Source organism: Microcaecilia unicolor, chromosome 9, assembly GCF_901765095.1.
Source record: "Microcaecilia unicolor chromosome 9, aMicUni1.1, whole genome shotgun sequence".
NCBI lineage: Eukaryota > Metazoa > Chordata > Amphibia > Gymnophiona > Siphonopidae > Microcaecilia > Microcaecilia unicolor.
In genome coordinates this window covers 224,114,088-224,126,429 of record NC_044039.1, presented here as the reverse complement: position 1 = coordinate 224,126,429, position 12,342 = coordinate 224,114,088, and the positions used below count along the sequence as shown (strand labels likewise).

The 12,342-nt window shown below is 44.4% G+C and overlaps 1 protein-coding gene across 1 annotated transcript in view; it reads left to right on the top strand.

The window, feature by feature from the left end:
• TTLL5 (tubulin tyrosine ligase like 5) overlaps positions 1-12,342 on the top strand; it is a 482,374-nt gene that overhangs the window by 202,433 nt on the left and 267,599 nt on the right. The window contains exons 17-18 of the mRNA XM_030213729.1: positions 7,610-7,711; positions 10,941-11,032. Coding sequence (XP_030069589.1) covers positions 7,610-7,711; positions 10,941-11,032 — 194 coding nt within the window. The remainder of the gene's footprint in view (positions 1-7,609; positions 7,712-10,940; positions 11,033-12,342) is intronic.

The following is a 12,342-nucleotide window of genomic DNA, read 5'->3' as shown; positions in this document are numbered from 1 at the left end:
TTTAAGCTCCTAACCTCAGCTATTCAGCAGGAGATAGTGTGGCTTTCTTTCAGAACTTGGATGTTCAGTAGGTGCAGGCTAGCTGTGGTGGTGGATACAGGGCGGTGCCGTGGTTTGACAAGCTGTTTAGATCTGAGGCACAGGCAGCTTGGACCTGGGAATCCAGTTATCTGGTCACCAGATCTTCAGATAACCTCTTGTTTCCCAAGAGGCTTCATGTGAGAAAATGACCTCAAAGGTTATCACAAACAGTCTTGTTTGTTTCAGATGTTATGATTTGAAGAATCACAGGACTGTACCTTTTACATCCTTCTTGAGGGTCAACATGACCCAGAATCATTGTTTCAATAAACAACACGCAGATGTTATCTCAGTTGCCCATCTATTGCATCAGCCAGGTATGCAGGGGACTTTCCTGCTGACCTTGCAAAAATCTTGCCAAGTCATTTTGACCTTACTCCATATCTACAGTATGTAGTCCAGTCCAATAAACTCGCTATGAGGTTTTATTAGTTAGTCTCTATATTGTAGTGTTATGCTAATTACCTGTTTATTGTAAGGCCTTGAAAACTTATTTTCTAAATGTTTAATTATTAATTTGTTGCACTACTTATAAATGTTTTAGTTATTATCTGCAACTTTATTTTATATATTTATTTCACATGCTTCATATAGTGCATGGGGCCTAGCCAAGTCTTCAATGCGGTTTAGGAAAACAAATTAAAAACTAGGGCATAGAAGAAAATAGAAATGGAAGAGAGAAAAAGAAAAAAGAAGACCTGTGAGAAGCTGGCTACATAAATGGCCTAGTGATTAGAGCAATAGGCTGAGAAAAGGAAGCCAAGTTTCAAATCCCACGTTTGCCACTGATACTTCATGTTACAATGTCTTGATGAATGAGCATTGACTATCAGTTTGTTATAGGATAAAATCCAAAATATTGTCATATATAGAGCGCTTTATTCTGGGTTTACTGGGAGGGATATATTTTCAACTTACTCATATCTCACACACCAAACTGGGCATTACATTGTGAAAACAGTGGCTGTGTTTCTGTTCCTCCAACTTCATCCTTCCATTTTCAAATCACCTGAGAGTGATTTTTCTTATTAGGCTCTTACATTATAGAGCAATAATGGATCAGTGCCTAAATTTTAAGCAAGGGTTTAAGTTTTTTTTTTAAATTTTATTTAGATGGCCTATTATTTAATGTGCATTGCTTATTGTTACATTTGCTATAACACAATTCCAACAGATCAGAGTTCTTTAAAAAAAAATCTGAAAACTCACATAAAGAAAATAAAAGTTCACAATTACTTGAACTGAAGAAAAAAAAGAAAGAAATACAACATAGTAGGAGAGAATAGATCTGCTGGACTGTAGGGTGTATCCTGCATCTATCTTACACTGATGAAAGTGCTATAAATCATTAAATGCCAACAACTTTTTAACTTTTTCCTAAATACCTTTCACTTAGTCTCAAGTAATGTGGCAGTGAATTCTACAATGCAGGTGCTCGATTGGACAGGGGTGTACCCAGACACCTAATTTTGGGCAGGCTGGAGCCTCAAGTTGGTGAGCACGGGAACTCCACCCCCAGGCGATCCAGCATCTCTTAACTTCACTCCCCTAACTCCATGCTACCTTCTAAATACTTTAGTGCTGGGCCCGCAACAAGCAGCAACTTGTTCTGGCCTTGAGCTTTCCCTCTGATGCACCTCCCTGGTCCTGCCAATAGGAACTCCCGTCAGAGGTAAGGCTCAGGACTGGTGCAAGAAGCTAGAATGAGTCACTGTTCACTGTCAGCCCAGCACTGAATGATTTAAAAGGTATTGGAGTGGGGGGTGAAGTTAAGAAATGCTGGATTGTCAGGAATTTTCAGCTGGCGGGGCTTGGGTATCCCTGCGAGCCACAAACCAGCTGCACTGCTGCTGGGTGGGCCTGAGCTCAACGTGAAGGACTTGTGCCCACCTCTGGCTATGCCACTGGCTCGATAGAAAAATGCTGCTTCTCACATAACATAGTAACATAGTAGATGACGGCAGAAAAAGACCTGCACGGTCCACCTAGTCTGCCCAACAAGATAAACTCACATGTGCCATTTTTTGTGTATACCTTACCTTGATTTGTACCTGTCTTTTTCAGGGCACAGACCGTATAAGTCTGCCCAGCACTATCCCCACCTCCCAACCACCAGCCCTGCCTCCCCACCTCCGGCTAAGCTTCTGGGGATCCCTTCCTTCTGAGCAGGATTCCTTTATGTGACATAGTATCTAATCTTGCTATTGCTAGTGGTGAGATAAAGGTTATTCTGAGACTGGGGTCATAGCATCCGATAAAGGGAATAAGGGATCAATAAATTTGAGAGGTAATAAGGAAGTCATTTATACAAAGCTTTATATGTTAAAACTAGAAGTTTAAATCTGCTATGATTAGAAATGGGTTCCTTATACAATGGCGTGACAATAGTTTAATTGCGGTATTTTGCACCAGCAGCAGATGAATTTATGACAAAGAAATTTCATTGTAGCTGTTCAGAAGTGGAAAGATTTTGGTAAGTTGTTTCGGATGATTATTAGTCAACCAAGTGGCTACCAAGCGGAGGAGTAGCCTAGTGGTTAGTGCAGTGGACTTTGATCCTGGGGAACTGAGTTTGATTCCCACTGCATCTCCTTGTGACTGTGGGCAAGTCACTTAACCCTCCATTGCCCCAGGTACAAAATAAGTACCTGAATATATATAAACCGCTTTGAATGTAATTGCAAAAACCTCAGAAAGGCGGTATATCAAGTCCCATTTTCCTTTCCCTTTCCCACTGCCAAACAATCATTTAGGGGGAGTAAGATCAGTTTGGATCAGGTCTATAAAGAAAGCTAGTTTTACGTCTTCTGTAAAGAAATAACCAGAAATACCTAAAACTTTAACAAAAGTGCAAGAAGACTCAAAATCATATACGGCATAGTTCCAGGATACATGATAGACCTTATAGACCTGCCAATAAGAAACATAGTCAAAACGTGAGGATCCTACCTAAACCTACACTACCCAAATTGTTAAGGACTGAAATACAAAACAACTTGCGCATCCGGCTTCTCCTACATAAGCGCAAAACTATGGAATGGCCTCCCAAAAGCTCTGAAAACAATACATGACCATCTGCAGTTCAGGAAATCACTAAAAACCAACCTCTTCAAAACGGCCTACCACAATGACCCCACGTAAACCTCTTCACCCAAGCAACACAACATGACTATAATCGGAATGGACAACATGCAATCTTTATCCCTTGTATCTGCTATTAACCGACTGGGCAAACACCTTGACGGTACTATGTAAGCCACATTGAACCTGCAAATAGGTGGGAAAATGTGGGGTACAAATGTAATAAATAAATAAAAATAAAGATGAAACAGGACAAGGGAGAGTAGTGATCCCTGATGGATGTGACAGGTAAGAGGATAAGCCATCAGATTTTACAGATCTGAACTATATGGAACAGGTTCGACTACATAAAAAAGAAGTAAACCTTTGATTGTGTAGGTAAGTGCACCCCCTTTCCCACTCCATCTGATTCCCGTTCTTCTCTTCTCTCCTTTCTTTAATATTTTTCTTTCTTTAAAGTTTAGACTTTGTTATTATTGTGAATTGTTTTTGTAAACCGTCTTGACTACTACTGCTACTACTATTTAGCATTTCTATAGCGCTACAAGGTGTACACAGCGCTGCACAAACATAGAAGAAAGGCAGTCCCTGCTCAAAGAGCTTACAATCTAATAGACAAAAAATAAAGTAAGCAAATCAAATCAATTAATGTGTACAGGAAGGAGGAGAGGAGGGTAGGTGGAGGCGAGTGGTTACAAGTGGTTATGAGTCAAAAGCAATGTTAAAGAGGTGGGCTTTCAGTCTAGATTTAAAGGACTGGATTACAAATGTCATTCAAGCACATTTTTACAAACTGAATTAAACTTCTTGTGGTTTAAAGCAAGTCACTGTCTTCCATTGTCTCAGGTACACACTTAGAGGGCAGTTCTGTAAAGTGGCACCTGATATGCTATTCTATAAAGTAGCGGTTAACTGCAAGGGAGGGGCACACACATGGTTCTGTCTCCCAATTTCGCACGTAGTTTATAGAATGTTATGAACTCTGTGTCACTTTGTATGAAAGGGCTGACCTTACGCTACTATTCTTGAAAGAATCTTGGCACCGAGATGTCATGTTAGAATTGGCACTACGTGCATGGCATTGAGTGTCTACATTGAGGCGCCAGTATCCAAATACTGTACCTATTATCCTCTGAGGACAAGCTGGCAATATTGCCATAGGAAAAAACCATAGCTTTTAGGAGAACGAGCTACGAGTGCCTTCCTGCCCGCCAGTTTCGCTTTTTCCATGTTAGGTGCAGCTGCTTTTTGTGGTGGCTCCTCACATGCACAGTCAGAGTGTTTCTTTATGAATGCCTTCGGCGGTTTTCTAACTTCTCCCTTTTGCCGTCTTAAAAAAAAACTGACAAAAAAACCCCCGGTCCTTTATTTTTTAGTATTTTTGCCCTGCGTATCCCTTATTTTTCGAACAAGGGTCATTTTCAGGTCTGCCCGGTTGGGCTTCTTCTTTTGTGCCTTTCCCACCTTTTTCAGGCACCATCACATCTTTTGATTTGGCCGGTGCGGTTTTTCCTTCCATGACCACGAAGACTCCCAGTGGCTTCAAGCGTTGTACTCGATGCAACTGGACCATCTACTACTAATAGCATTTATATAACACTACCAGAGACACGCAGCGCTAAACACCTGACATAGAGAGACAGTCCCTGCTCAAAGAGCTTACAATCTAGATAAAACAGACAGACAAGACATTACTGGCAAGGGCAATACAGGGTAAAGAGGAACAGGGGAGGGGGAGGGCAAATGAGTAGCGGTTAGGAGCCAAAGGCAGTAGTGAAAAGATGAGCTTTCAGCATAGATTTAAAAACAGGTAGAGATGGAGCTAGACGTATGGGTTCAGGAAGACGGTTCCAGGCATAAGGTGCCGCAAGATAAAAGGAACGAAGTCTGGAATTAGCGGTGGAGGAGAAGGGGGACGACAAGAGAGATTTGTTAAGAGAGCGGAGTTCACGGGGAGGAGTGTAGGGAGAGAGGAGAGGTAATGAGGGGTCATAGAGTGGATGCATTTAAAGGTCAGTAAGAGGAGTTTGAACTGTATACGGAAGCGGACAGGGAGCCAGTGAAGTGATTTGAGGAGTGGGCTAGTGTGAGCATAACGATTCTGGCGGAAAATAAGTCGAGCTGCAGAATTCTGGACAGATTGGAGAGGAGAAAGATGATTGAGCGGAAGATCAGTGAGAAGTAAATTACAATAGTCCAAGCGAGAGGTAACAAGGGTGTGAATAAGGGAAAGACACCCATTCTTGGTGTCTTCAGTGCCTTGGGCCCGACCAAAGCCCTGCCAACTGTGTCCTCTGCCTTTGTTTGAAAAAGAGGACCCAGGTTTCCCGAGAGGCTCAAACCGCAAAGATTTTTGGAGCCAGGTCTGGTTCTTTGGCATCGGCATCAGCATCGAGCATTGCATTGACATCAGGAGCCCAGGTAGGGATGGCTGCTTCGAGACCCTGTGACACTGGGAGCAGTGAGGCATCGGACTTGGGACCGTCCATTGTCGGACCTGACACTGAGGTGATGGGAGGATTTGACGTCGTCCTCGTTGGCACCGAGGAGCATGGGTGATATGCATCTGGCGAAGGTCAAGAAGCACCGACAATGATCTTCCTCAATACATGGTGCCGGGAGCCCCGGGGTACCGTGAGATTTGGCACCTGAGAAGCGTTGACGCCGGGAGGACCACTTCCCCTCTATCCAAGAGGTGCCGACGTGTGTGTCTCCAAGCAGCCTAGATCCTACTCCTGCATTGGCTCCAGCGATTCTGCAGCCTGCGCCTCAGCAGACACCACAGTCTTTCCCGATGGCGCCATTGAATAGCACATCAGGTGCCACTTTACAGAACTGCCCTCTGCATCTGAGCCTTTCTCCCTAAGCTTCTGGATGCACTTATGCAGCGAAGTGCATCAGTATTGGGGGTGCTTGTGCCTACCATACCTCCCTTCTGTGGCCCCGCCTGGCCCTCAGCCCTCTGTACAGCCCCTGATCCCGGCCCCACTTGTGGCACCGGTGTTGATAGCCACCTAGGCCGGCACCCCCTCAATGTCAATGGAGGAAGCTTCGCTGTAGTCGAGATGGGAGCCAGTTTCTCAATGCCGCTCTCGAGGACAGGGTTCCTCGGCATCGAGTTGGGCCCGTTCCTGCAATCCCTTAGGGAGGTGCTATCTGACACCGAGGAGGAGCGCTCATGGGAATCAGAAGAGGATCCCATGTACTTTTCCTCCGACGAGTCATTTTCTTGGTGGGTGTTACTTCAGCTCATAGGGTCAGTGAGCTTCAGGCCCTAGTAGTGGATGCACATTATACTAAGTTTCATCACAACAGAGTAGTCCTCTGCATGCACCCTAAGTTCCTGCCGAAGGTGTTGTCGGAGTTTCATCTGAATCAGTTGATTGTCTTGCCAACATTCTTTCCCTGACCTCATGCCCATCCTTGTGAAAGCAGCTTCCACACCTTGGACTTCAAGAGAGCGTTGGCCTTTTATATGGAACGGATGAAGCCCTTCACACTCCACTCAGCTTTTTGTTTCTTTTGATCCCAACAGGATGGGGGTCGCCATTAGGAAACGCACCATATCGAATTGGCTGGCAGACTGTATTTCCTTCGCTAATGCCCAAGCTGGGCTGACTTTGGAGGGTCATGTCACAGCTCATAATGTCAGAGCCATGGCTGCATTGGTAGCCCACTTGAAGTCAGCCTCCATTGAAGAGATTTGCAAGGCTGCAACTTGGTCTTCAGTCCACACATTCACATCTCACTACTGCCTTGAGCAGGATACCCGATGCGACAGTTGGTGTGGGCAGTCAGTGTTGCAGAATCTGTTTGGGGTCTAGAATCCAACTACCCTCCTAGGCCTGTTTTATTCTGTTCCAGGCTGCACTCTCATCTAGTTTATATATAGTTTCAAGTTAATCTGAATTGACCAATGTTTGTTGTTTTGGGTGAGCTTAGATGCTAGGGATTCCCTACTTGTCCTCGGAGAAAGCGAAGATACTTACCTGTAGCAGATATTCTTCAAGGACAGCAGGCTTCTTTTTCTCGCAATCCCGCCCACCTTCTTTTGGAGTTGTCTATTTACATGTTTTTATTTGTTTTTTTTCTTTTGTATTAAACTGATGCAGGGTGGCATTTAGGAAGGCACACATTTGCGCTGGAGCATGGCTCACACTCCTAAAAGCTCTGTTTCTTTTCTATGTCAAGATTGCCAGGCCGGGCAACACGGAACGGCGTCTGCCCACTTGTGAGAATAAGAAGCCTGCTGTCCTCGGAGAATACCTGCTACAGGTAAGTATCTTCACTTTACTACACAGTCGTTAGTCTAAGTGCAGGTTGAATCCTGGTACTAGTACAGTGGTGGATGTGGAGCATTGCTGTGCCCAAAGTTTGTGAGCTAAAATTAATGAATTTAATTAAAACATGTAATAGAAGATTACATAACAAAAATCTTTGTTTGCAGCGTCATCATCCTCAGCCTCCTAGTGATGCAGAAATCAGTGCATCAAGCAAGGAGAAAATGGGAAAGAGGAACAGCCCTGTCTTGGGGCTGTCAGTGGAGGAGGTAAGATCAAACACATCCCTATCCTGGAGGTGCGTACTGTAGGTGCAGCCAAAGATAGAACAATCTGCTCCAGCCATGGGCTCCCAGTACAGTCAAGAAATAAATGTCCCCACAACTTCAATCTTAAGGACTATATTCCATGCCGATTTCTAGTAGACCTGATACACAGTTCCAACAACAGCATTCACCTTCAATCTTAAGCACTGTGATAAACGCAGTGTCTGCCCTTACTTGAGGAGGCCGCCAGAGGGCGCTCTCCCACTGGAAACCGTGGAAAATGCCCATTCTGGTCACTAGAGGGAACTCCAGTGATCTAGCTGAGTATTGACTTGTATGGGCCAGTAGAGGGAGCTCCAGGGAGATAGCTGGGGAGTGAGAAGAGACTTCTAGACCCAGATCTTTCTGGAACCAGAGGGGCGAGGTCTCAAGAGGTGGGGAGGTTGATTGGACACCTTATAAATAGCTTCCTCTCAGTAGAGGAGGGAGTTTTGCCCGAAGGAGAAGATAGGGGGACCTGCAACGCCCGGAAGCTGGAGGGGGTCCTAGAGGGAGAGAAGCAGGCTGAAAATCCTGGGGGTAAGAAGTCCCCAAAGTACTGATGTTAGAACTGTGTGTGTGAGAAGCTGAAGCAGGCTGAAAGTCCTGGGGTAAGGGAAGACCCCAAAGTATTGATGTTGGAACTGTGAAGTGTTTAAAATGAACAAACAGGCATGGGGTGGAGGATAGGACCGTAAGGTTAATGAGAGTAAAGAAGGTCCTATCCAGGGGTGGTGGCTGTTATACCCTGAGACCCAGGAGTCCCACATGGGCTCAGGGAGTGAATTTGTAGTAAACGAATAATAGTTGGAAAGAAAGGTTCCCACAAGACTGAAGCATAGCTCTAATAAATGGAATTTACATTTACTCAGCTAATTTGCATATTTCTGAAAGCAGAGGCATCCGTGCTATCTTCCAGAGAAGGGTGACCAGGGGGCCCCACCAGAAGAACTGGTAAGGGGGTCGGTTACCAGGAGATACAGCAGGGAGGCAGGTCCAGGACCGGAGGTTAATGAAGAGGTCACCCTGAGGGAAAGAGGAGGCCCAAACATAGAGGCCCGAGCCACCGGAGTCACAGAGAAGTCAAGCTTCAAGGTTGTTCCTTGAAGCAAAGGGCTGGTGAGGCCAGGCAGGAGCCACTAGAGGGCCACTGCACACCTGAGAGCACCCCTGCGGGCTTACAAATGGTACTCCAGATGGGACCTTGTTATGAAATAACCACCTGAGGACATGGACATCAGAGGATCCCTGCTACCCTTGGCAGTTGAATATCACTGTCTGAAAGCAGAGGAATCCGTGCTATCTTCCAGAGAAGGGTGACCAGGGGGCCCCACCAGAAGAACTGCTAAAGGGGTCGGTTACCAGGTGATACAGCGGGGAGGCAGGTCTAGGACCAGAGGTTAATGAAGATGTCACCCTGAGGGAAAGGAGAGCCCCAAACATAGAGGCCAGAGTCACAGAGGAGTCTTGTTTCAAGGTGGTTCCCCAAAGCAAAGGGCTGGTCAGGCTAGGCAAGAACCACTAGAGGGCTTCTGCACAGCTGAGAGCACTCCTGCGGGCTTACAGCACATATAAGCCACCTGAAAGTGTGTGGCAAATAGTCCCCTTTAAGCAGTAGGCTATCAGCACATACCAGGATTCAGTACAGGCTCACAGTCAGCTCCAGTCTGGGCTCTTTATCCAGGGCACAGTAACAGTGGTTCAATTCCAAATAAAAGCAGTTCATTCAGTTCATCACAGTTAAACCACAAAGCAGCAGTTTCTATCCTCTACTCTCTTTACCTTCATAATGAGTTCCATACTCTAGGGACTTCTCATACCCAAGGGATTCCACCCTGCATCTACTTCACTGGTAGATTCAGTACTTTAGGGATCTCTCTTACCCAAGGGGTTTCAGCCTGCACAACTTTAGGGACTTCTCTTACCCAAGGATTTTCAGCCTGCATCTGCTTCACTCTACCCTCTTCTCTCCCTCTCTCTTGGGACTTCTTCCCACCTGCCTAATCAATTCCTGTCTTCTGCTCTCACAACCAATCACTCTCCTTCCATTAGCTTCCCCCACACCTATACCAGCTGAGTTAAGCATTAGACTAATGATGAGCTCCTTCACACAGGGTTTCCTATCTCTCTTTCCCCCTAGTGGCAGCCAATCTACATGACCTGTCAGCTTACACCCATGTCTTCCCCTATTGCAGCTAGGAGTCCAATCCGGGTTCTTCATCTCACCCCCTGGCTCCTTGCCTGCAATGCCTTCTGGGACTTGTGTATTTCAGACTGAAATTGCCTTAACCCATCTATCCTGGATGTGACTCTTATCACAGTACTTAGGTCCTATTTCATAAAGAGAGGCAGAGGCCTACTTTTCTTTACAAAATATTAGTTTTTGTAGCTTACCCATGCCTACATTGCAGGTGTAGAAGTGGTATGAAATGCTCATAGCTAGATTTCTGAAGAATGCTTGTACATTCTAAGATTTTACAATCTGCCACTAACTCCACTCATGTGCATGCTCCTTTGCAAAGCCTGTGTATATTTATTTCAGTGCAGGGAAACTGGCCCATTTCCCAGCTGATTCTATCCCTTACCTTTTTCCTCCATATTTCAATTATCTAGCTTAAATCACGAAGTATTTAATTACATCTGTTCCTAACTCTAGTTTTACTGGTCTAACATTGTATGATGTATTTTACTTTCTGTTAATATATTTTGAACATGTTCATGCTTTTCTAATTGTTATGTAAGCCACATTGAACCTGAGTTCTGCTCGGGCTAATGCAGGCTATAAATGTCATAAATAAATAAAACTACCACTATTTATGTGCGTTCTTAGTGCCGCTTTATAAAATTACCCTCTGTGGGGGAAATTCTATAACTGGCGCCTGTTAGAAGCATATTCTATAAAGGAACATATGTACACTTACCTGTAAAATACACATGTATTTACAGAATAGTGCTTGGGCAGAATTTTGCATTTCTGCAGATGTTCTAATGAAATATTGGCACGACTGCCTACTTTATAGAATTACCCTCAACATTTGCAAGGTGAGAGATGCATGGCTGCCCTGTCTTGAGTCTGTGTATAGAGCAGAGTAAGAGCCCAGGCTGGGTGACAGAGCTTTTGCATGCTTTCTGGCTTGAATAGAATAGCTTATTTGTGTGTGGCAGAGAGAGATTATTTTCTTATTAAATTCAGATCAGAGTTTTACGTCGCGTGAAAGAAGAGTCTGAGCGGACTGGTGGATTTATCCGAATTTTCCCGCGGGAGGACACGTGGGATCTCTATGGGTGAGTGTGCTTCAGAGGAATATGTTTCATGAGAATAAGAATTTGTTTTATGAGAAGCCAGATGAGATTGTAGATTAAATCCTACCTATCTCTGCCAAGCAAGAAATGTGCCAATTCAACATGGCACTACTCTACTAATACTCTTACATACAAAACAAAAAAAGTAGAGGGTTCTCACGGAGTAACTCTAGAACGCCTTCGTATTAATTAGGGTAGAGTCTCATATGGTCACCACGGCTGGTTTCACTTCACTCCCTCGGTGATCCTCTCCGTGTGTATTTTTAATCACAGACTCATCCCCCAATGTATATATAAGACGCCGCCACCATAGTGTGGTCGTAGCGTGAGGCATTAAGGAGGCATTAAAACAGTCCGGTGTTATGACTTCCCCTTCTCAAAGCTTGAACAGCAAAACAGGCACCTGTCGGGGCATATGAGCACACCGGTACAAACAGATAAGTGTCACGCAGCCACTAATGTTATTAGCTATTGCAATGATAAGAGCAGATAATATAGCAGTATTACAAAGTCATTGCAAATGATATTAGCACATTAAGATTTACATATGTAGGAAGGTTGGGGGATTAGTCTGTGATTAAAAATACACACGGGCAGAGGTTCACCGAGGGAGTGAAGTGAAACCAGCCGTGGTGACCATATGAGACTCTACCCTAATTAATACGAAGGCGTTCTAGAGTTACTCTGTGAGAAGCAAGAAATGTGAGCAAAGAACCTGAGATTGTTTCTAGGACATTACTAAGAGAGATATTTGTGAAACTCCAAAGTCTAGAAGAAACATATTGAATGAGCAGAGATTGAAATAGATAATCAGATTGGCAGCTATTACCTGCCCTATATTTGCAGTCCATTCCAGCACTTATATTATGTACTTGTCGATTTTTTCTTGTCTTAACTATTAAGAAGGTTAATGAACTGGAAAGTTGAATGTACAATAGGTAGTGAGGATGTACCTCCCCAGACTTACTAGTGTTAGCGAATGCATTCATTGTTTCATTCAGACTGTTTCAAACTGTCCTCTTTCTCTGTGGACTTCTCTAAAATAGAATATGACAAAAGGTAAGGGCCATTAGGGTCATTTACTCTGCCATTCTGCTTCCTGTAGACCTCAGCTATCTCCAGCATTCCTCTCACTGAACTTATCCCATACTTTCTTTACCTCCATAACTGCTTTTTTCTTCACTGGGAGGTTCTTCAATACCTCTACCATTCGTTCTATGAAGAAATATTTTGTGGTGTTACTCTGAGTCTACCTCCATTGAAGTGTTTCCTCTGAAAATGTTTTGCTCCTT